We start from the raw sequence: 26060 nt of genomic DNA, 5'->3' as shown, positions 1-26060 counted from the left end.
ACACTATAAGTCTTCCTGTTGAAGGAAGGGAGAGAGCTTACATCCTTCCCCTTAACTTTGGTAGGTTGCTGTGACTGCCTTGACCAAAAGAGTATGGTGAGAGTGATGCCGTATGATTTTCAAGACAGGATCAGAAATGTGATGTGCACCTTGCTCTTTCAGGATGCTTACTCTTAGAACCCAGTGCCATATTGTTAGGAAGCCCAAACAGCGCACATAAGGAGACCATATGGAGAAACCAACCATAGGGGTTGCAGCTGACAGCCTAACTGATGTCTCAGCAGATAGTCCTAATCAGCTGCCAGCCATATGAGTGAAGAGCTTCCAGAAGATTCTAGCCCCACAGAGCCTTCAAGCCTTCCCCTGTTGGCGCATCAGCCATGGCAGAGGAGAGATAAGTTGTCACTGTTTAACTGCTGACTCACAATAAAGTGGTTCTTTCAGATTATGTTTTGGGGGTGATTTGTTACACAATGTTTTTGGGTGCTATGGCAGATAGTAGTAATGCCCTTTCTCCTTCAATAACTGTGTTACCGCGTGTCCTTTTATTCTAGTTATTATAAAATAAGATCACTTTTGCTTTGAAGAATCCCCTAGAATATGAAATGGAAAAGTTGAGGAACATTCAAGAAGTTTTCATACTTATTTTCTCTGGAGATGACGGAATAGGAAACTGAGAAGCTCTGACATGAAGACATAAAGACTTGAAAAAAGAAACTCCTTAAACTCAATTTGTCTGAAGGTTCTTGTCTCAAGAGTCTATGCTTTGAATATGGTGATTCTGTGTCGTTCTTTATAAAATCTCAGTTTTTATATTATTGTCATAGCCATTAACCCACAGAAGAGGACGTATCATTGCAGTTCCCTTTTGTAAGAAGTGTTCTGCCAGTGTTTCTCCCTCAAAGTTATCTCCTCTTCTTTGAGATGTAAGCCTTGCCGATCGCTTCAGAAATGAAATGCTAAGTTTTCTGGAGTTGTAGTTCTGCAATACAGGCAGTGTTCTGGAGGGCAGTACATCTGACAGACTAAAGCTAAGCATGTGGACGCAGTCCTCTCTCTGCTACTCACTCCTGTGTCTTCACTCTCGGAGTCAAAGACGGGCTAGATAGCCTCTAATGCTTGCTTATTTCTAAATTCTTTCATGATAAGATTTCTGCAATTTAGTCGGTGTGTCACATTACAAGAGTACAGGTCTGGAGCCAGACTGCTTGTTTCACTGCCCGATACTAACTAGCTGACTAATGCTGGACAAGTCATCTAACCTCAGTTCCATCATCTGTGAAATGGGGTTAATAATAGCACCCATTTTACAGGATTATTGCGAATATTAAATGAGTTAATGAATACTTAGGGCAGTAAATGTCTGACACAATAAGCTGTATGAGATTTGGCTATCATCATTCACCTTTACATGTTGCTGGTTGTGATGATACTTTGTTCGTGTCTTGAATTCCACTTTCAGAAGAAGCCAAATGAGTATTTTCTTGTCAGGGGTATTGTAAAAGTGACCAGTGAATTGGGTTTAAACTAGCCTGCATGACCTCAAGTTCCTTCAACTCAGGTGTTCTAAGGTAATCTGAGTTCCTCTGACACACAAATGGTTGTCTTGAAAGGACTGATTCATAAGAAACACAGAATTCATCAATGACAATTACGGTAGCATAGCTACTTTCCAGGCTAGAAACTCTATTTAGAAATTTTATGTATAGTTTCCACACTGTAGCGCAAAGAAATGCTAATAATGTTAATAGGAGGTTTGTAAAATGCTCAACAATTCAAAAAGTGACACATAAATAGAATCATTAGGCACATTCCTTAAGTTGTCAGGCACTCTACATGGATTGAATGTCTTGGGTGTGACTCCATAGGCAAAAATATCAGGGACTGTCTAGCTCAACAAAAACTTTTTGGTTGAGAAACCTGAAAGGCTTGTTGTTTAATTTATTTGTTACTTTGGTAGGTAGCAAGTAAATGAGGTAGGTAAGCGATACCATTCCAGAAAAAACTTCAGGCAAGTGCTTCATTTCTAGGTAAAGATACTCAACCACCTTGTGGAAATGAAATGCAGAATGATGGCTTCTTTCTTCTTCACTTTCTAGTGATTTCTGTGGGTTATGAAGTGCCAATACTTGTCTAAGGAAGTAGAATGAACAGCCTGTTAGATGAGAAGAAAAACCCTGAGGAAAGTTGGAAGTAGTTGGCTGAGACACTGAATGTTTCTGGTAACTACAAGCAGATCTGTAAATTGTCTCTGATTGTTAAAAAAAAGATGGAAAACTTTAAAAGTCAATTGCAGAAATGTGCAAAGGATAATCTCCCATCAGCAGTGTTGAGTTAGGTGTCACCTGTGTGGGGGGGAATCTATATAAAGATTTGTTTGTTTAAAGACAAATATATTTGTTTGAAGTATAGGTCCCACCCAGATCACATGCTTGGAGTGTGAGGACTGGCGTTCAGGGATGCAAACGTACGTCTATCTAAAGACTGCTTCACTTTTCAGTGTGAGAGATGCAGGTTAACTCAAAGGGAGATTAAAGGATGCTATTTTATACACTATTTACTTTGTAGTTTTTTAATTGTGGACCAGTCCGAGGGACGAGGCAATCTCAGATGGGGTGGAAATAAAGAAAGAAAAGGAGAAAAGAGAGAGACTAGAGGGAATGTAGGATGTGCAGCTGTGGGTAGAAAGTTGAGGTCAGGGTAAAATGGTAAATGCCCAGAATGAAAATGATGACCGTGTCCTGGATCCTGGAGGCTGATGCAAGGGACACTGTGGGGAGAACACTTAGGAACCTGGGTCGCCTAATACGGAGTGGGTGAGCTGCAGACCTGAGCTGGAACCTAACAAGGACTTAACATCTCAGAGTAAAGGCTAAACTTAGACAATACGAACATTCTACCTCTTCCATCCGACATGCACACCAGCCCGATCCTTCCTCCGGGCTCTGGGCCGCTTTGCCCTCCACCAGGAATCCTCTCGTTCCAGGTAGCTTCGCGGCCCTTCTCCTCCTGCCAGCCCTGGCCTGTAGGCGGTTTTGTCCCCCCATGTCCTTCGTACAGTTACACACTTAACTGAACTGTGAGAGTTCAGCCACGCTAGAAGAAAACTGCTACAGAAGCAAAAGTGGGGAAAAGTCGTGATGTCAGAAGCATGATTTCTTTCTTATTTCTTCATGTATTTCTGAGTAGGCAACATTTACTCATTTCACCCAGTTACCTCTTTTTCTCCCTGGAGGCAACCACTGTTAGTAAATTCTTGTGAATTCTTCCAGAGAGCTATAAAACCGTTATTAATAAATGCCGCCCCTCCCCCCCATACAAATGTTAGCATGTCTTTCACACTTTCTGGTACTTTTATCATTTACACTATCTTGGCTGGTTTTTTTCTTCTGTAGATACCACACTCATTCTTGGTAATGTAACTATTAGCTCTTAATAATCGTTAAATATATTTCTATTATATGGCCATATTGAAATCTGTTACGGTCATTTAGATTGTTTTCAGATATTTTCCTACTAAAAATATTACAGGCCACTAGTCTCGTGTGTCTTAATTTGCATATGTATTTGAAGGATGAATACCAAGAACTTGGGGAGAGGTCCCCCCAGCCCACCCTACAAAGAGGGTCTAACAGTCTGTGCCTGCCCCAGCATCTATCAGGTCCCTTTGGTCCCGCGATGTCCCCAGCAGCTTGTGCTCAAATGTTATGAAATCTGCTAATCAGTCAGATTAGAAATGGTATTTCAGTGAAGTTTCAATTTTCAGTCACCTTTTCAAAGTTTAAGAACCATTTTCTTTTCTATAAACTATTCATGTCTTCCATTCATTTTCTGTTGGGTGATGGTGCAGGATATGAATGTGGCTTCTCAAGTAAATAACGCTGAATGACGAATGCAAAATGACTTCTCCCTAGGTACTGGCAGAGTAGTAACCTAGAAAGAAGGAGTTGGATTAAATTCACTATCCAAGGATGTTTTATTAACAATCAGATTGAGAAAATGTTTTGTCTCTTTTAATGCCATACCATTCTAAATTTAGATCGACTCAAATACTTTTGACCTTTTTTGTCATACGCTTACTGAAAAAGTATCTTTTAAAACAACAGTTTAGAACCATGTAACTTGGTATACAATAGCAGTTACATTTTTTAAAATTTGGTTTATTCTTGGTATAAAAAGAAGAATGCTGCTGTCTGACATTTTTATTCTTGAGGATATGAAAATAAAGTAGGTTCTATGTCTTTAGACCCAAAGCTTTGTAAATTCATAGTAAATTTGTGCATTACCTAGTTGTAATTATGTAAAGTATGCCTGATTAGTATACCAAGCCATATCCTTAAATAGTAAAAGTAAGATATACCTTCACTGTTAGTTAATATACCTGTGTACAACTCCTCCACTGTTAGTTAATATCTGTATGCAAGAGCCCTCCATGGCCTGTTTTTAAAATATTTCTGTGAAAACTGTCAGTTCCCCATTTTTAACAATGTCTGTTTTCCAGGTTAATGGATTTAATATTTTTCAAACTTTCCTTGGGGGGTTAGCTCCATGAGGACAAGGGCTTCTGTTTTTGGTTTTGAGTTTTTTTGATGATAAGGTTTTCATTGTTTTATTCACTGCTGTATCACCAGCACCTAGAATAATACCTTGCACACAGTAGATGCTCAGTAAATAAGACAATTGCCAAACTGGAAACAGTCTTGGATTTTGCCCCTTGACACCACACCCGCTCAGACTCTTATCCAATTTATGTGACTTTCAAACATATTTGGAAAGTGGAGAGATGGGTCAGTTTTAAAGAAAGTGACAGTAAAGGTTAACATTATTTATATTTATTGTCATGGAAGTGAGGAATAAAAGATTTGTTCCCCTGAGAAGGTATACATATGGCCAACAAGCACATGAAAAGATTCTGAAACCCATTAGCCATCAGAGAAATGCAAATCAAAACCACAGTGAGGTACTATTTCACACCCACTAGATGGCTATAGCCAAAAAAGTGGGAAATAATGTGGTGGGGAGGATGTGGAGAAATTGGAGCCCTCATACATTGCTAGTGGAAATATAAAAATGGTTTAACCACTGTGGAAAACCATTTGGCAGTCCTTCAAAAAATATAACATAGAACTGACATATGATCCAGCAATACCACTTCTAGGTATAAACCCCCAGAAATTGAAGATAGGTGTTCCAATAAATACCTGTGCAGGAATGTGCATAGCATCACTATTCACAATAACAGAAAGGTGGGAACAACCCGCATGACCGTCACAGATGAATGGATAAACAAAGTGTGGTATAGCCACACAAGGGACCATTCATTACTCAGCCGTAAAAAGAAGTGAGGTACCAACGCATGCTGCAACTTGGAAGAACCTTCAAAATATTAAGGTAAGTGAGAGAAACCAGACACAATAGGTCACATATTATGTGATTCTGCTTATGTAATATTACTAAATACATAGAGACAAAAACCAGATTTGTGTCTGCCAGGGGCTGGGGGTGGGGTAGCTGCCTCGTGGGTACAGATCTACTTCAGGGTGATGGAAATATTTTGGAACTAGATAGAAGTGGTGGTTGTATGATGCTGAATGTACTAAATGCCACTGAATTGTTCACTTTAAAATGATTAATTTTGTGTTACGTGATTTCACCTCAATTAAAAAAGAAAAAAGATGAAAAACCGATCAATTCTAGACATCTGAGTTACCTTTAAGGTGGCAAAGAGCTAATTTGGGAAGCTCATCCGTCTCTGGAAATTTAAAAGCCATTGTAAATGCTGTATAAAACAATTGATCTTTAACTCTTCAGAAGGATTCTATAAATTTCCTCCCAAGTAATTAAAGATTGCTGTGTTGTGTTTGAAGTCTCCCTAATGATTGTCTAAGTACTCTTGTTGCAAAACAGGTTATAAGGGTGTATTAAGTACTTATTTAAAAATATACCCACAACATTAAACCAAACTCAGAGAATTAATCAGAAATCATTCTCTCTGCCATTTAATTTTCCACCAAATCAATTGTTAAGCTGTCTAAGCCAGTACTTAGTGGCTCTCAGTCAGGTTGCTAATGATAAATTAACTCCCAGCACATGAGAGATGGGAGCTCAAGTGGAAAAGAATGCAACTCCCAGTGAAGGTCAAGGTTGACTTTTTACACTTTATCCTAATTATAATGTGTGGCTGAAAATAAGCATTTGGTCTTTTTTTAAAAGCCGCTATAGTTGGATTGACTATAAACATCATTCAGTTTACCTGCGTTGTAATTCCCTTCTACAAACATGTATTGTGCAAGGCATGAGCTGGGCCCCATGGGGATAGAATGGAAAAACTGGACAGCTGTCCTTAAGTTTAATAGGGATGAAATTTCTAGGAATTGCTATAGTAATTGGTCATTACCTAAACACTCATCTGTTTTATTTATTTATTTTATTTTTAATTTTTTTAGGTATGATTGATATACACTCTTATGAACGTTTCACATGAAAAAACAATGTGCTTACTACATTTACCCATATTATCAAGTCCCCACCCACACCCCAATGCAGTCACTGTCCATCAGTGCAGCAAGATGCCACAGATCCACTATGTGCCTTCTCTGTGCTACACTGTTCTCCCCGTGATCCCCCACACCATGTGTACTAAACATAATACCCCTCAATCCCCTTCTTCCTCCCTCCCCACCCGCCCTCCCACACGCCTCCCCTTTGGTAACCACTAGTTCATTCGTGGAGTCTCTGAGTCCACTGCCATTTTGTGCCTTTAGTTTTGCTTCATTGTTATACTCCACAAATGAGGGAAATCATTTGGCACTTGTCTTTCTCCACCTGGCTTATTTCACTGAGCATAATGTCCTCCAGCTCCATCCATGTTGTTGCAAATGGTAGGATTTGCTTCTTTCTTATGGCTGAGTAGTATTCCATGCGTATATGTACCATATCTTCTTTATCCATTCAGCTACTGATGGACACTTAGGTTGCTTCCATATCTTGGCTACTGTAAAAAGTGCTGCAATAAACATTGGGGGTGCGTATGTCTTTTTGAATCTGAGAAGTTGTATTCTTTGGGTAAATTCCAAGAAGTGGGATTCCCAGGTCAAATGGTATTTCTATTTTAAGTCTTTTGAGGAACCTCCATACTGCTTTCCGCAATGGTTGAACTAGCTTACATTCCCACCAGCAGTGTAGGAGGGTTCCCCTTTCTCCGCATCCTCGCCGGCATTTGTTGTTCTTAGTCTTTTCTATGCTGGCCATCCTTACTGGTAACATTCATCTATTTTAAATAACCTGTTTCATTTCATGTGTTGTATAAGAAGTAGTTTAAAAAAATAGCAACAATTTGACATTGTTTTTGGAGAAGTCTTTTTTTTTTTTTTTTTTAGCAGAGGTTGGTATCTATATGTATCTGTTTAATAGTGGTTTTAATTTGTCTCGATAATAAAGGGTGTTAGAACCAAGTCTGACTCTGCATTGACATCTACACACTTCACTGATCTCTGTTTTTCCAGCCAAGGGGTGAAAGCTGCCTGCCACTTGAGAAAATGGCAGTTTTTCAATGTGCTTGAAGTGCTAACCTCCCTTGAATCTGTTCAGGCATTCAGAGCAGAGTACAAGAAACTCAAGGGTTGAATTGGGCTTTAGCTTTGCTGAGTTGGCATGGCATGCTAATTCTCTATTCCTCTTGGTAACTTTTGGTGTTTACTAAATTCTTAGTACCTTTGGTTTTATATTGATTTGAGCTAGTTTAAGCATTACAGAAACAGGAGTTTGAAAGTTATTACTATACTGTTGGTCTCAAGTAGACCACACCTAGTAAAACAAAAAAGGGAAAAAAAGGGCTGGACACAAGAAGAGTTAGCAGTTCTAAAGTAACCCAATTAAATGGAACAGTCCATGGTCATGTATATTGCTGATGTGAACATGTTTGTGACATGGTCTCCTAGGCCATGTTGATGCCATTTGTATCATGCTAGATTTCTGACAGCCAACAGAAATTTCTCCCTTAGCATTCACGTTGAAAAATGTGATTAAAACATAGTTCTGTTGCCTAAAAGGCAAATCACCAGAACAGCTTTATGGGGACTTGGAGAAGTTACATTCGAGTTCTGTGGTCTTTTTGTTTTGTTTTTAGGGAGTCCTGTGAAAATAGTCTTGTGTTTAGACAGATAAAATAAGCATTGTACATGTGACCACTTGAAAAACTTGAGGTTTCTCTTTGGCCCTTCATCACTTTGGAAACCAAAGCAAACAACAAAATGAGCAGGGGTGGTATTGTTTATTTCTTTACAGTTAAGGATGGCTAAATTTGAATTTATGTGGCAGATTCTGGTTCCAGATGGAGCAGTTGTGGTGATCTATTTTGGAGCTTTGCTCATTGATTTTTGTAAACATCAGAGGAAGTTACAAAACTGATATTCCAAAATATTTCCTTAAATCACTCCATGGATGTCTTTCATCCAAAAATCACTGTTAAATGCATAAGGAATATTTTTGGAAGCTGGTACAATCTCATTGTTATACTAATCCAAAAATCAACTTGGCTGGCACATGTTGGCTTTTGTTTGGGGAAAAATATAACAATTTGATTGTCTTTTTTAATGTGTTAGTTTACTATTTCTAGCTAGCAAAAGATGATTCTTGTTTGAAATAAAGTCCCCACTTCAGGTTTTCAAGAGGCAGAATTTTCAATTTGTACAAATTCTTCTAGTACAATTTAGTTACATTATATTCTATGTTTCCCCCAACTTTATTGAGATATAATTGACATGTAACAGTGTGTAAGTTTAAGGTGTACAATGTATTGATTTGATAGACTTACATATTGCAAAATGATTACCATTTCTTTTTTGTGGTGAGAATATAAGATATACTCTCTTGGCAATTTTCAAATACATAATACAGATTAACTATAATCACCATGCTGTACATTAAGTCCCCAGAACTTATATTCTAAGTTGAAGTTCATATTCTTTGACCAACATCTCCCCATTTTCTCTACCCGCCAGTCCCTGGTAACTACTATTCTACTCTCTGCTCCTCCGAGTTTGTTTGTTTGTTTTTTGAGTTCAGTTTTTTTAGATTCCATATACAAGTGAGATCATACAGTATTTGTCTTTCTCTCTCTGACTTAGTTCACTTAACATAATGCCCTCAAAGTCCATCCATGCTGTTGTAAATGGCATAATTTCCTTCTTTGTCATGGCTGAATAATAGTTCATTGTTTATATACATCACATGTTCTTTAGCCATATGTACTTATTTTTAGCAAGAGGTAAGCAATGATATATAAAAGGGGACTCTTGACTGCATTTTCAATAACCTAGGTATTCTCTATATATTATATGTCAGATCTAAAAATAAAAATTTGGGATAGTGAAAATTACATAGTAATTCTTTTCTCTCTTTTTTCTACAATAATTTTTAATTAGCTGTGTATAAAATGCATTTGAATACTTCTCAAAACTAGAAATATGTTTATAAGTTTAAGAAATTTCTCACTAACTGGCTCTTTAGATATTATTTAAAAAGTACGTTTGCCAATGTAATCATTCTTTCTAGTATGTCCTGGGAGAATGTAGGCTATAAACAGAAGATGTCTGTCCTCAGTGAGCTTACTAATCAAATAACTACCCAGATAAATGTGGGTTTATACTGTGATCAATGCTATAAGAAAAAGGTACATAATATTATGAGACTACATGTAGAAGAGCCATTTTAGTCTGGGGAATTCCAAGGGGCTTCCCTGGAGAAGTGGATATAATCTTGCTAGTTTATGCTGTCTTTATAAATACTGCCTGAAAAAGAAACTACATGGCATGCATACAATTAAATTATTCGCAACTGTTAAACAAAGGCTCCCTGTCCTTTTTTTTTCTTTAGTGTTTCTTATAAATGCCTGATAGTGTTGAGAGAACCATCCAAGAGAAAGTTTCCTTAATTTGAGCAAATCCTGACTCTTCTGTGTGGTCAGTGTACTTTTTAAATTGTTCTGTAATTGTTTTGTTGCCTTTTAAAATAGAGATAACTCCAGGAATAAAAAAGAATTTCCTTTTTTGAAGGTAAAATATCAGTGTAGACATGCACACGAATGTTTATAGCAGCTTTATTCATAATTGTCGAAACTCAGAAGCAACCAAGATGCCCTTCAATAAGTGAGTGGATAAACAAACTGTGGTATATCCACACACAGATCAATAGAACAGAAGAGTCCAGAAATAAACCCATGCTTACATGGTCAGTTAATCTTTGCCAGAGGAGGTAAGACTATACAATGGGGGAAAGATGGTCTCTCCCATAAATGGTGTTGGGAAAACTGGACAGCTACGTGCAAAAGAATGAAACTGGACTATTTTCTTTCTTACACCATATACAAAAGTAAACTCAAAATGGATTAAAGACTTAAATGGAAGACTGGAAACCATAAAATTCCTAGAAGAAAACAGAGGCAGTAAGCTCTTTGACATCAGTCTTAGCAATTTTTTTTTTAATCTGTCTCCTAGGCAAGGGCTGCAAAAGCACAAATAAACAAATGGGACTGTATCCAACTGAAAAGCCTCTGCACAGCAAACAAAACCAACAACAAAACAAAACAGCCACCTACTGAATGGGAGAAGGTATTTGCCAATGATATGATAGGGGTTTAATATCCAAAATATATAAATAAATCACAACTCAGTCAAAAAAAATCCAACTAATAAATGGACAGAGGTCATGAATAGACATTTCTCCAAAGAAGACAATCAGATGGCCAACCGACACATGAAAAGATGCTCAATATCACTAATCATCAGGGAAATGCAAATCAACTACAACAAGAAATCAACCTCACACCTGTCAGAATGGCTATTATCAAAAGACAAGAAATAACAAGTGTAGGTGCGGATGTGGAGAAATGGGAACCCTTGTGCATTGCTGGTGCAGCCACTGTGGAAAACAGTATGAAGGTGCCTCAAAAGATTAAAAATAGAACTATCATACGATCCAGCAATCCCACTTCTGGGTATTTATCTGAAGAAAACGAAAACACTAATTCCAAAGTATATATGCACCCCTATGCTCATTGCAGCTTTATTTATAGTAACTAAGATATAGAAAGAATGTAAGTGTCTATTGACAGATGGCTAAAGAAAATGTGGTAATATATACAACAGAATATTACTCATCCATAAAAAAGAATGATATCTTGCCACTTGTGACAACATGGATGGACCTAGAGGGTATCATGCTAAGTGAAATATGTCAGGCAGAGAAAGACAAGTACCATGATTTTGTTTATATGTGAAATCTAAAAAAACAAACAGATTCATAGATACACAGAACAATCTGATGGTAGCCAGAGGGGAGGCGGGAGAGGGCAGAGGGTGAAAGAAGTGAAGGGGATTAAAAAGTACAGACTTCAAATTGTAAAATAAATAGGTAACCGGGATGTAATGTACAGCATAAGGAATATAGTCAAAATATTGTAACAACTTTGTATGGTGATAGCTGGTAGCTAGAATTATCATGTATATAAATGCCGAATCACTGTGTTGTATACCTGAAACTAATGTAATACTGTGTGTCAACTACCCTTCAATAAAAAATAATTATCTACAAGTTTTTATTTTAAATTTAAAAGGATCTACATTGGTTCTTTTGCTGTCCTTTAAAAGGACCTTGTTTTCCAGAAGATAATGTTTTATAGATGTATGACTTCATAAAATATGATATTTCTGAATATTCCACTTATGAATTAAATATCTTCTATTTGTATAAAAGAGAAAGTGAGGTTGTATTTTCAAAAATGTTTTAAAAATTCAAATTCATAATGGTGTTACCTTGCCGTAATGAGGCTATGGTCTGCTCACGTAGTTGGACTGTATTGCTGTTCACTTTTATTTTAAGTAAGTAAACAAACAAATAAGCCTTCAAGCCAAATTCTATGTTGGAGGTGCTGTGGGTTGCTGAGATGAGAACAACAAGGTAATACTTGCTTTAAATCTTTCTTGAAGCAAAATTTGAACTGGACTGTTATCTTATTTGCTCTTCATAGTGCCATTTATTATCATCATTATAAGGTAACTTCTTGTATTGTTGGAATTTATTTCCTTTACCTGGGGTAGTAAATGTAGGTTTGTAAATGATGTGGAAATTTGCATTGCACTACCTGAAGGGCATGGAGCAATAATAATTTTGTTTCAGTGTCTCGTAAGATAACATCTCAATAGGCACTTAAAATTTTACATTTTAAATAGTTGCATTAAAATTTGGGAGTGTTACTACTATCTTTAAGGTTGGTTTGGAGGTCAGTTCCCTTTCTCTGCATTTAAAAATTTCAAATACATACACCCACACAACCCATAATGCTTAGTAGGTTTTTGACTCAGGTGACCCCCATAAAATACCTTCCCAAACTCCAACAAGGCAGCTGGGTCTTTACCCTTGCCAGCTTTTTTCATGAATGTTTCCAACTCTTTTTCCATTTCCATAGAGGCTAAAATTACAGTCTTTGGGATCACAACTGGGTTCAAGTTCCATTTCTGCTGCGTACACATCGCTCTGATCTTAAGTCAAAAAATTAACATTGTGCTGACTATGCCATGGAGTTATTGTGGGGCAGAATATATAAGGCTCATAAAGGACTTGGCACAATGAGTAACCAACAGTAGAAGAACTCAAGAGCAAGGATCATCTTCCGCAAACAGTCTAGAGTAGTGGTTAAGCCCACAGACTCAAGCTCTGGGTTCAATCAAACCGCATCTTTTCCGGTTAATTAACTGTAGGCTTGGGCAAGTCCTCTAGCCTTCCTGTGTTTCCCCTTTACCCTTCTCAGGTAGGGGATATTAACAGTGTCAGCCTCCTAGGCAGGTTGTGAGGATTAAATGAAATATGTAAAGTGCTTGGAGCAGAGCCTGCAGTTACGACGCTAGACATGGTAGCCATTGTTATTGTTGGTGACCTGAACAGTCTACACTCAAGGGACGGGAGCTCAGGATACATGATGTCTGCTTCAAGTGAATCTTACCAAATTTGTGATTGCAAGCAACAGAAGAAGACAAGCCCCGTTTATATTGCTAACAAAATAAGACACGGTAGAATTATTAATGCACCTGCCAAAAGATGTAGGCGGTTACATTGACTATGTAGATTACCTTGAAAGGCCAATAAAATCCCTTGCATTTGCATACTGCTTTGAAGAATTCCTGAATTCTTCAAATATGCACACTTCACTCTGAATTGGGGGTTTCCTGTGGCCCTGTCAAAACTCCCTGGAACACCGGGATTTCTGTTCTTACACTCAGGGCTGTGTTCATAACTACTAGTGAGCAGGGAGGGAGTCCTTCCTAGCTCACACCATGACTGATGTGCAGAAAGCGGGAATAGAATCTAGTGTTAAGGATGACTTTACCTACTCTTTTAGGTACAAATGTTAATCATTCAACCCGTATTGATACTGCTATGGTGCTTAATTTGTCAGTAAACCATTATGAAGCTACTTACCTACTTGATGCCGGTTTTAAGCACTTGACATTATATTAACTCATTTTATGTCCCAGCTCTATCAAGTTGGTGCTTTTTTTTCACCACCTCATTTTTGCTTTCCAGATCTCATGAGAGTCCATCTCACTCATGAAACCCAAACCCAAATTCCCAAGAACAAGAGAGTTTGAGCAATGTGGTTTTTAGCCTTCTAGCCTTTATGATAAAGTAGAATTTAGGAGGGGAGAAAATGGATACCAAGAGTCAATATATAATATCAATACAAAGTTACTATTCTCAAAGCATTTTAGTGACTTCAGGCTCACCCCAGCATGGCCCTGTGTGGTCAGGTCTAATGTGATCTTTCTGACTTCTCCTAACACTGTTTTTTTTTTTTTCATAAACTTTAAAAAAATTGTGGTAAAATATACATAAAGTTTGGCATTTTAATCATTTTGAAGTGTGTACATCTCAGTGGCATTAAGTGTGACACTCTTGGTATTTCCACTGATGGGGGAGGAAACTAGCCCAGAAGGTAAGTGACCTCACGCGGCTTAGTGAGCTGAGGACGCCGGCTGGAGCCGCCGGGGGCGCCTCCTGCTAACAGTGTGCAGCTGCCCCCTCCCCCAGCCCGGTAATGAAAATCTGGGATGAAGTGCTGTATGTTTTAATTTCCTTAGTTTGTTTTTAAAGCGTAGTGTTCGTGTGTTGGCCACATTAGCATTTGCCCAAGAGAAATCTGTCACACAAAAATAAGAGCTCAAAACATTAAAATAAGATGAAGCTAGAAATGATTTACAACCACTCAAAAACAGAGCCAAACATGGTGGGTTTCCTTTGAAAGATCTGCGAAAGTTTATTTTTAAAACTTGAATAGCTTTTAGTTATTAAGAGAGCTGACTACCCGTGTATAATTAATGAAAAGAAAACACTTTTGCTAGGATTATAGGTATCTAAACATTTAGCTCTCTCAGATTCTTTGGCAACAGCTTAGGGAAAGCAGCCATGTGCTAGAATTTTTTTTTTTTTTTTTTTTTTTACTTCTTTTCTACCCGATCTCAGGGACTTGAGAGCTCCTAATGGTTTGACTGGAAATTTTAAGAAAAATATCTTATATGTGTAAGATCTCATGTCATGCATGCTCTTTGCGAGGAACATTTGTACTGGCTCCGTGAGAGCAGGTACCCTCCTGTTCACAGCCGCATCTCCAGTGCTTTGCAGAGCAGCTGCCACACATCACCCTTAAATCCAGGATAATAAATGACGTATTCAAACTAAACTGACTCTGATCATGGGTTAGAAGGAATTAAATAGCAGAATTACAGTGATGGTTGGAGAAGTTTCCATTGGCGCATTCATTCATTCAGCAAATATTTATCAAAGGGCACTCGGATGGCATCTGCCATTTTAGTCTTGACTGATGGTGCAGGATGAGGTCGTGCTGAGCGAAAGAGGCGACTAGTATTAGCCATGTGGTAAGAATGCCAAGTGCACCTTGGCAAGCGGATTTGTATGAAGGTAGCAGCACTTGATTTGTGCACTTGGCAGTGGATTTAGAAATTCAGAGAAGACAGGTGAACATGAATCCTGGACTTCTGTTTAATGTTACATAGCATGTGAGTAGAGGCATTCTTCCTATGAGTACAAACGTCAAACTTGAATAAAGTGGCAATATTTATGCTGTTTTATCGTGATTACTGCCCAGAAGGAAATGGTAGTTCAGTCCAGTGAAGGTAGAAGTTACTTCCATAATAAACATTTACTTACTTTATTTCCTCAGGTATCTTTAAAAGAATAACTTGATAATTAAATTAGTGTTACATTGCTGCTCAGAAAAAATGCTTATTGAAGAAAATTTGGAGCACACAGAAAGGTGTAAAATAGTGGGAGAACCGTCATAGTTCTAACCCCCTGAGGTAACCATACATTTGTATGTCTCTATGCCAAATCTATATATAAAATGTTAAATCAGTCAAACTAAGAAAAACAATTACACCAAATACGACACAGTTAAGCCTTAATATATGAAGAGCTTACATGAAAAACTAAGATAAATACAAAGTTTCTAATAGGTAAATGAATAAAGATTAAGAAGAGAACAGTTACAAGAGGAAATTCCAAAGGCTAATTAACATGTCTAATAAGGTTAAATTCACAAAATATGAAATAAATGCATAGTAAGGCAGTTTGCCTACAAAAACACAAAGCTTTCTTCTTTTTTGTTTTTGTGTTTTGTTTTACAGATGGTAATAATTCACTTCTGGTCAGGGTTCTGTAAGATAGGGACCCCTGTAGTCTTTGGTGGGTATGTAATTAGTTCACTTTTTCTGGAAAGGACTTGGGCAACAGACAAGGTCAGTTGTCAGCCAGGATGTCTCAGCCATCTGGCCTCTGTTCTGATTGGATGGGAGTTTGTAATAACAGGTTGTTAAATATTTTGACTTTTACCTTTGCTAATAGGTATCAACGGGCCTTAAAATGTTCCTACCTTGAGACTTAGTAGTTCTTAGGGGAATGTAAACTAATCTTTCTGAAATTTCTTCATAGCTTTGGACAGTAAAATTCTGCTAGTCCATGAGCTCCATGAGAATAGAGAATTTATGTCATCTCTTTACTGCTGTGTCCTCAGTTCCTAGAATAGTGTTTGACACATCGTAGATGCTCAGTAAAATATTGTTGGATGAATGAATGAATGAGATTTTGGCTTAGAGTAGCAAAGGTATATGTTCTTTTACCCTTCATGAATATTTTATGTGAGGGAAATAAAATAATAATATAATAATCTATTATATTCCTGTGATAGTATATGAAAAAATATTTTTGGCTTTTAGACAATAATAGACCTGGGTTTTTATTTATTTATTTATTTATTTCAGTTTTTCTCCAAGTGTAAAGTCTTTTTTGCAATCAATAACTAATCCATACTTGGGTGTTAAATGATGCCCATTTTCTGAAGAACATTTTATATTTTTTATGGGAACAAAATAGGAAGTACATAAATCAAGAAAAAAGTAATAGTTCAATACTCTATGTAATAGATTTTTCTATTGACTTCATTTTTGCTCTCATAAATGTTTTAGCTTCATTTTTGACCTTCAGTTGACAGAGGCTCAAGTGATCTTAAATTTCTCTTATACTGAGAATTTTCCCATCACCCAACTCGTAAACTAATAATTAAGTATTAATTATGGCATATCACAAGATATGCACATGAAAATGTGTATGTATAGGATGGTGTACAGAGAAATAGCAGTGAGGTGAACAGCTGTGGACATTCACCCGGGTAAAGAGGTAGAGCGTTGCTCTGCTCCCTATGGCCCCACTCTGGTCATGTCCTTCCCCACCCTCGTTGAGTATGTTCCAGAATTTTGTATTAAAAAACATTCTTTTGTTTTTCTTTGTAGCTTTTTGTCACTGATGAATGTATCAGTCAACAATACATTGTTTAGTGTTGCCTGTTCCGGGGCTTTCTATAAATGGAATCAGACTGACAGTTGTTTCCAGGTCTGTTATAAACATCCCTGTGCATGTCTCGTGGTGCACATGAGCAAGCGCTTACTTGTTGCCAGGTCCCAACCCCTGAGGTATATGTATCCAGTAGAGGAATTACTGTGTCACATAACAATACTTCCTCCTCATGGTTGCAGGATGGCTGCAGCAACTTCAAGCACCCAGCTGTGACCGTGTCAAATAAAGAAGAGGAGCAGTTTATTAGGCGGTACAACCTTTCAAAGTAGCCACCTGTAGATATCCCATACATCTGGCTAGCTAGGGTGATGTCACACGTCCATGTCCGAGCTGCAAGGAAGGTGGAAAAAGTGATCTTATAATAGAGGTGCTCTGCCAAAGGGAAGATGGGGTGAGTGGGGGTGGTGGTGGCTGCTGGATTGTCAGCCAAGAGGTTCTGTCCGAAGGGATATCTTACAGAACCAGGGGCTGGAAAACAGGCAGTCTCACAAAGGACTTGAATCAGCCAGTGGGAAGCTTGCAGGTAGAGCCACTTTGAACCTCCAGGGTAATGTCTTGCATCTCTGCTTTCTTCTTCTTCTCTGCAGACTCGTGTTTTCCTCCTAAATTGGCAAGTACAGGACAATTTTTTCCTCTTAGCTCTAGCACCTGTACCCAGAGAGTTTGCCTAACCCTCTTTACTTAAAATTGGAAGTGAGTTCATTGCCAAGTGTTTGGAGTATCCTTTTCATTGGTGCTAACTAAGTTAACTATTTTTGTAATATTTTGCACCCACACACCCACACACACCTGGAAATATTCATAGAGTTTAGAAATAAATCAGGGCTTTAAAAATCTGGCTTTTTTTTCTCATTAAAAATTTAGCATATATACTTTGCTCTTCTTTAGTCTTTGGACTGCCCTCAGAGTTCCTCTGGTATTCAGACTGTGGTTTCTTCTTCTCTCCCACTCCCTCTTTTCTTCTGCCCTTGTGTTGGTCTTGAACTTATTTCCTGGGGGGGAGAATCACCTGCAAAGCACAGCGTGGGATGTTAGAAAGGGACACTTAGTTCTCCAGGGCTGAAAGGAATGCGGGACAGCGGGAGGAGGGGACCATAGTTCTTGGATCGGCTGGTTGAGCAGGTCAGGAAAGAAACTAATTCCTGGCTAGACAGCCTTGGTTGTCCAAGCTGATGTACAGAAACCAGGAAGTGAACACATCAATTCCATTTCCTGGTCGAGGCCAGACACTAAAGATACTGAACCTTTGTGTTAAAGATGTTCATCTGACAATCACGACTTGACAAAGCCCCCTTGGGTTCTGTCATAATGAGACAGAGCATTTTTTCTAATAAGAGCAAGGTCTTGCTTGCTGTGATGTTTCTGTCATTACCATTGATTTAGCCCACCACACTTAGAAGTCACTCATCTTTCTGAACCTAGTTGTTTTAGCTTTGTCATCTATACTTTTCCTCTTCTATTTAAGGTATTTGACAATGGAGGAGTAATTTTTAAGATCACTTTAAAAGTGAGTGTGTTTTCAGAGAAGTAGTGATTTTTCAGCATCTTACTAGGCAGACGGACAATGACTGTGCAGGGGTGTTGGGGGGGACTTGGTGAAGGGGGGAGCCTAGTAAACATAATGTTCTTCATGTAATTGTAGATTAATGATACCAAAATAAAAAAAAATGAGTGTGTTTTTCAGGGAAGAAAAGTAATGACTCTATAGCATCCTACTACGCTAATAGACAGTGACTGCAATCGGTGGGGGTGAGGACTTGATAATATGGGTGAATGTTGAAACCACAGTGTTGTTCATGTGAAACCTTCGTCAGATTGCATATCAATGATACTTGAATTTTAAAAAATGAGTGTGTTGTTCAAAATGAACAAAATAGCTGTAGACTCATAGACACTAAGAAGTGGCTGGTGGTACTGTGGGGGAGGAGTTGGGGTGGGAAGAGAAGGGGGCTAAAGGGGCACAAAAATTCTCAAGCATCATATAAGTTAATTATGGGATGGTGGTACAGCGTGGGGAAAATAGTCAATGATTCTAACATCTTCCTGTATTGACAGATAGTAACCGTACTAGTGGGGGTGAGGATTTAATAATAAACTAAACCACTGTGTGGTATACTTGAAACCAATATTAGGTTGTGTATCAATGATACTTCAATTTTTTTAATTAGTTTTTTTTACATTGGAAAAGTGGGCATTACTTTTTAAAAAAAGAAACATTTAAAGTGTCTTTTACCTGATATCTTATTCTTTGAAGTCTCTGTCACTCAGCATATCTGGGGCAGTTACAGATGTTTGTTTTTGTTTGTTTGTTTGTTGCTTTTACTGCAGCCAATGGAACAGAGGCGAACAGCAAGGTGTTCTAAGAACGCTGAAAAAGGCCAGATGCTTACTGCCAGCTTCTTAAAGGAATACCTACCATAGCAATTTTCCCTCCAAATCACATCCACTCACACTCCAAGATGGTCAAAATTCTGGTGCTTTTTATACATGTTCTGGTTTTTACCCTCCTTCTTCATTGATCAGGCAGCATGTGAAGTTGCACCACATCTGGCTTAGGGCATCCTTGCACTCACCCGCCCAGCTTCCTGTGTCCGTCCACCTGCTGTGAATCCAGCACCAGCCTCCTCATTGCCCTTTCATACAATATAATTATTGTTACAAAGCTGTAAAAATGCAGCTTTTCATATTCTGGGTGCCATTTCACATTCTTTGTATCGCTCACTTCATCCACAGGCTGTTGCCTCTTAAACTTCAGTGAAGGGTTGCTGGTTTTTTGTTTCTGTGTGTGTTTTTTTTTAACTCATACCTCTGTTTTCCTCTTGTGTCTAGAATGCAACTGGGGGAGAGAATCACAAAGGCTGATTCTGTAGGATTTTCATTTTCTCAACAGAAACAGACTTGTATTGTGACGAGTTACAGCATATTTGTACCTGCTTTTATGTCAAGTTGTTGACTTGCATTTTAAAGAGATTGTTAGTTCAGTAAAACCTTTCTGTTTGTGTGCCTTTCCTTTTTAATTAAAACCCATTGCATTAACTCGATGGTCCAGCCCTGACACTGTGACGTTGGAGCCTCTGATCAACACACATGCTCTTTTTCAGCACCACCACCGCATCCAATGAACAGTTGATATGCTTTCTGCATCTGCATCTACTTGTACTGTCAAAACATAAGGTATCTGTGCTCCTTGAAATAAACTCTCCCCTGCTGCCTCTCACATTTTATTTCTTCTTCCTGTGGGTAAACAATGAAGTCAATTTGGGTAATGATTTTTTCCATCGCTTCAAAGGTTTGACACTTTTATGTTGAAAACATATATTTGGGTATTTCTGCTTTTAATATAATGTAAGGGAAAACGTCTTAATCAATTGAAGTCTTTGTTAAAAACTTGAGATAGAGAATTTTAGGTGTTATTTATGGTGAGACTTTTGTTGATAAAGCTTCATGGTGCTTTTTTGTTCCTGTAGATGCCGCTACTTTAATATGCAGAATCAAATTGATTTTTAGAAACATTGTAAGTGGAGTTTTGTTACATTTACTCTGAGTAAATCAATACCCTCTGACACTGTTCCCTCAAAGATAGAGAGGAAGCTGGTACCGGTAATGTCATCCCAAGGGATTCTGTTTTAATAAAACTATTTAAGGTCCTCTCAAAGTGCCCAAATCCTTAGGAAAGCGAGTTTATCCTAAATTAGAGTATCCTAAAACAGTGTGGACAACCCAGGTGAAGGTGGATCCAGTGATATATATGGAGGGACAAGTCCATTCACTGAGCAAGTGACTTGTCACAGGAAAGGTTTTGCTCATGGACATCTGGCCTCAGGGTACCCTTTCTCGGAGGCTGGCCATTTACACAGAGGTAACTTTAGCCCCTTAGTTGCTTACTAGATTGGCTTATCCCAGGGATCTTTGAGTCAGTGGGTTTAGTACACTTGTCAATTACAGGAAGTACCCAATTACAAATTGACCTGTGCTCTGGGGAAAACTTCCTTGTGGGCGGCCAACTTGGGTTTCCTCCTCTTAAAGTAACCAGCTTTTCGGAGTGTAGTTCCGGTGCCAGCTCTTTTGTATAATTTGAAAAAGAGAATCAGATTTCAGACTTCCTGAATAACCAAGAATCATCATTATATACTGACCTAGAAAGAATAGTCTCAACACTGATGGGTTTACAGTGTAGGTATGTGAAGGCAAGATTTGTTTGTATTGAACTTTGTGCTTCTTTAGAAACTCTGATGAAGATATAGAGACCCAAACAAATTGCCATAGTTCAGACTTATTCCGGTTCAATCTTCAATGTACATAAAACCTGAAAATAATCGCAAACTACAGCGATTGTTTACTGACTGATAGAACTGCGCGCTCCTCATTTGTCTCTTCGGCTTTCTCAGCCTCTCAGGCCGAGCTCCTGGCATGAACCTTTGCTTGGTTTGTGTTCAAGGAGCAATGAGAAGCCAAGGTGGCCCATCAGGCTGTAACCAGCTACTTGGAAACATCTGTTTGCAGTCCTCTTGGCAATATTAGAGTTAACTGTTGAGTGTTTATATAGTTTGCATGTATAAATTAAACTTGATTTCCTGTTAGGTCATATTATCTGACTTTGTTAATCTTTGGAAATATGCAGGTTTCAGGTAGCAATTTTAGAGTGTGTCATACAGTAGTGGTTCTTACAAAGTGTGGTTCCTGGACATCTGGAGGTTCCAGAGACCTCTCATAGAGTCCACAAAGTCAAAACTGTTTTCATAAAGATACTAAGACGTTGTCTTCTTCACTGTGTGTATGTTAGCACTGGTGGTGCAGAAGCAGTGGTGGGTAAGGTTGCCGGCACCTTAGCAGGAAGTCAGAGCAGTGGCGCCAAACGGTGCTAGCAGGTGTTGTATTCTTCACTATTAGCGGTCTTTAAAAAATCAGTTTTATTTTTAAATGTCCTCTGTGAAACAGTAAAGATTATGAATTTAATTAAATCTCATCCCTTGAAAATGCATCTTTTTAATAGCATGTGACAAGATGGGATGCCTAACACACTTTAGTGTGAACTAAAATACATGACTGTGTGTGAGCTGAACTAGCTGCTTTGTTCCTGGAACACCATTTGTACTTCAGAGAAGTAAACATTTTCTCAAAAATGAATGAAGTGAGGCTGTCACTTTAAGGAAACAACTAACAATATTTGTTGCATTTATGAGAGAATTAGAATTTTGGAACATTTGTACTTTCCAGTATGAGCTTGACAGCTTCCAAATACTTGAGGACTCATCTGAAAGGATGAGATTGGTAGTGATATAAACAAATGTGATTTTTAAAATATTTTATAATGAAATGTGTCAACACTTGGAAGATATATACGTATCAGTGAAATAATATTTTCTAAGTGACCAATGCATAATGTTATACAGTCAGTCATGCACAGGGAAAAGGTCTTTTCAAAGTGTACGATAGACTAGTGCATTTTACTGTAAACAAATAGGAAAAACCCACTGTTGTGGCTTCAGATTTCATCTTGCAACTAGCCCTTAAGAAACTGTTATTTGTGGAGTTTTGGTGTGGTATAAGTAAGAATATTCAAAATTACCTAAAAATACTATTGAAATTCTCCTCCATTTTCTTATTACATATATGTGTGAGGTTGTATTTTTTCATATTCTACAACCAAAGTAAGAATCACAACAGATTGAACACAGAAGCAGATATGAGAATCCCCAGCTGTCTTCCATTAAGCCAGACATGAAAGAGATTTGCAAGAATATAAGACAGTGACACTTTTCTCACTATTTTTGTTTTGTTTTGGAAAGCGAAGTTCTTAAAAGTATAAAAAAATGCTATTACATTAACATGTAATGAGTTTGTTGCTGTCTTTTTAAGTGAATTAACACATTTAAAAAACTCTCAGTTTTTAATTTCGGGTAGGGTTCATAGTGATAGCTAGAGCCCACATAAACACAATCAGCTTCTGGGGTGTCCTTAATGATCAGAGGGAAAAGGAGTCTTCACGACTGGTATCATCTGATATCAAACAGGAAGAGATGCATTTCTGATTATTGCACCATCCCCAGAGGAGCAATGGCTATTTTTTTAAAAGAACACGTACAATATTTGCTCACAAAGGAGTCTTGTTAAGATTTGGAATTTTTTTCCATTAGGTTTTCCACATTTCGGTCAAGAATGTAAGTGGGTTGATTAGTTTTTCATCTGTTTTGAATTTTTTTTTAGGTGTTGCAAAAAAAGTCCAGGCTGCGATGATCCATGTGATAGCAACAGTAGAGTGTGGGTCATCAGAGACGTTTTGACATACACAGTATAAAAAAGACCTTGTACTAGCATCCCAAGCAAGTACTAGTTTATTTGTTGCTGCATAAGGTTTTCATTATTAAGATCTATGTTATTTCGACCTTATTTTCGTGTTTTAGTATAGCTTGCAGAATGTTCCTGAATACAGATAGCTTCATTGAAAACATATTGTTGGTTTGGAGCCAGTCATTTTTGAGGTGGACTCAATTCAAATGTAGATTTTTTTTTAAGTTTTGGAATCAAAAGCTGTCGCTTTATATTGTATACATTAGGGCTAAAGAGCATTGCATGCTAATAATATAACGGGAAAATGTAGTTAGGTTGGTAATAGGACAGAGTGAAATCTAAGAGCAGATGGTCTTAGCAAGTTTTCTGAGAAACACCTATAATCCTGAAAATAGCTAAGGCTCTGGAGATGCAGAATTATACAGACAAGAGGGCTCTCTCAAATGGAGGGAGGGTGTAGAAAGGAGTTTTTAAATAAATAGGCTCTCTAGTGAAACGAGGGTAACAAAGGGTTACTGATTAGCAGAGCGCTTTAAAGAAGCCTTGCTCTAAATAGTTAGGAATGGTTTGTAATCATTACTTCAATTGTTTTTGTATTTGTTCTCTCAAGTAGTTTAGAGTATTATAGTCATGTTTACTCTATTAATCACACAACCCTTGTCTTTATAGATAACATAAATAAATAATCCTGTGCAGTGTTTCTTGAAATGGAACCTAGGAGTTTGTGGAATACATTTTCGAGGACCAAGAAATCCACAAAAACCTTACATACGAGTCCCTTAGTTTTTATGATAAATTAATTAAATTTATGAACATTATGAGGCATAGAGACAAACATTTTACAGTGATCATTTTCTATTAAAAACACAGTCTAGTAAAATAAAACCTTAATTTCTTAGGTTGACATTTCTCAAATGGTCCTGTGGGTCTGGGTGGAAGTTCGGTTGCGGAAATTATTTTTCTTCAGGGGAGGGTTTCTCAAGTTTGAGAAAAAGTTTCCTTGATTCTGCCGCCTGCTCACTGCCACCCAACCTTGACTTATGGGGAACTACGTTTACTTGTTTTACATACAGTCGGCCTGGCTTTGAATGAAAATAGAATCAAAGCACAATGACAGATGTAGAATTCAAGACGCTAGATCTAAAGACCAGCTGCGGGATCCCTCTGCGTGTGTGCTGTTGCACGGCACACGCATGTGATGGGATTAAATTGTGCCTTTGTATTTTATATTCAATTTGGCCCTTCACCATTTTACATGATCCTCATGACTCATTTGTGAAATTAGGGAGGGGTCACTTCTACCTCTTGTAGGCAGATGACTAAGACTGAGATGTTCCCCGGCCCTTGTGAAGCCCAGAGCTGGGGTTCCAGAACCTTCATCCCCTTCCTCTCTTACTGTCACCTCTGGGAGGCAGAAACTTTCCATCTTTGCTTTCCTGCCATTCTCCCTGCCCGGTGCTGCTGTCCTAATGCCCCCCTCACCTCCACAGCCCTCCAGGGCCAGGCCCTCCTTATATTAAGGGCAGAGCTGCAGCCAGCTGGGCCGATCCTCTGCTGTCCCTTCGGATCCATCAGCTCACTAGCCTGCCTCCTTTAACTCGGAATAGATCCATTTCCAGCCCTCTTCTGGACCCGTCACCCCGCCACCTAACGTGTCACTTCACCCCAAACTGCTGCCCCTCTCCCCTCTAACCACAGGAAGCAGAACCCGGGGGTTACCCAGAATCCTGCCCCTCCTTTCTGTCGCCTCCAGCCTCCTCCTCCAACCAGTCACTAAGACTAGCTGATTCTACTTGTAAGTGTTTGTAAAATCCTTTCCTCTGCTCCTGTGTTCTCTCATCGGGAACACTGGAATGATGTCCTGACTTTCACCTCCTGGTGATTGTAAACATATCTACAGCCATGCCACTCCCCTCACAAGCCCCTCAGTGGCTCATTTGTGACCTCTGGGGAGGCTAAGCTCCTTTGCTCAGCGTTTGAGGCCTTGTGTAATCAGGCAGGGCTCTCTGAAGCCCACCACCCCTCATTCCTTCGCCTCGCACCCGATTCCCAGACATCTCCATGCCTTTAGGTCAGATGTTGCAGGAATTCCCAGCCCCTTCTCTTTATTCCACACCAGCCATCTCAGCTGTGCTCTGCCCGTGAGCTGTGTTTCTGTTCACTTCAGTTCTCCAGCTTCTGGCACCAGTCTGGGCACATGATGTGGGCTTGATGAGAGGTTTGAATAAAGTCTGCGTGAGTCACTTTATTTATTTGTCTGAAGAAAGCAGCATTTGGTAACTCTTCTCCATGCCATTTCCTTGTCTCAGATTCCAATGAACTGCTCTGAGTGATGACTCAGAGATGACAGCTAAGGTGCAAAGAGAGGGACCGGGTTAGTGTGAGTGTGCGTTTCACCTCTCAGTTTTGCGTATCTGGAAAAGACGTTTTCCTTTGCACTAAGACACTAACTATATCCAAAAGCCATGTTTCTAATAGGAATAGGGAACATGAACAAATGGGTCAGAGTTCAGTACCCCGGGCAGTTTTCAAACCAAATTTGGTAATGTTGATTTAAAACTGTTCAGCAAAAAAAAACACCCAAGTACTATCATGGAAAATGTTAGGACTGCATTCTACATACCCGTGTATTGTTGAGAGAATTGCTCACTGAAATTACGTTAATCACAGAGAAAGATTGTAAACTCCCCCCCTCTCTCTTTCTTTTTCACAGGATCAATTTGACAACTTAGAAAAACACACACAGTGGGGAATTGATATTCTTGAGAAATACATCAAATTTGTAAAGGAAAGGACAGAGATTGAGCTCAGCTATGCAAAACAACTCAGGTAAGTTGATTTTTTAA

General features: G+C 38.5%; 1 protein-coding gene across 19 annotated transcripts in view; it reads left to right on the top strand.

Moving 5' to 3' along the window:
* The window catches only part of FNBP1 (formin binding protein 1), a 116756-nt gene that overhangs the window by 11134 nt on the left and 79562 nt on the right, over positions 1-26060 (top strand). For all 19 annotated transcript variants that reach the window (XM_036913592.2, XM_036913611.2, XM_036913610.2 and 16 more), the window contains one exon: positions 25928-26043. In XM_036913592.2, coding sequence (XP_036769487.1) covers positions 25928-26043 — 116 coding nt within the window. The remainder of the gene's footprint in view (positions 1-25927; positions 26044-26060) is intronic.

The sequence above is a fragment of the Manis pentadactyla genome, chromosome 3 (genome assembly GCF_030020395.1).
Source record: "Manis pentadactyla isolate mManPen7 chromosome 3, mManPen7.hap1, whole genome shotgun sequence".
Classification (NCBI taxonomy): Eukaryota; Metazoa; Chordata; class Mammalia; order Pholidota; family Manidae; genus Manis; species Manis pentadactyla.
This window is presented reverse-complemented; position numbering and strand designations above follow the sequence as displayed.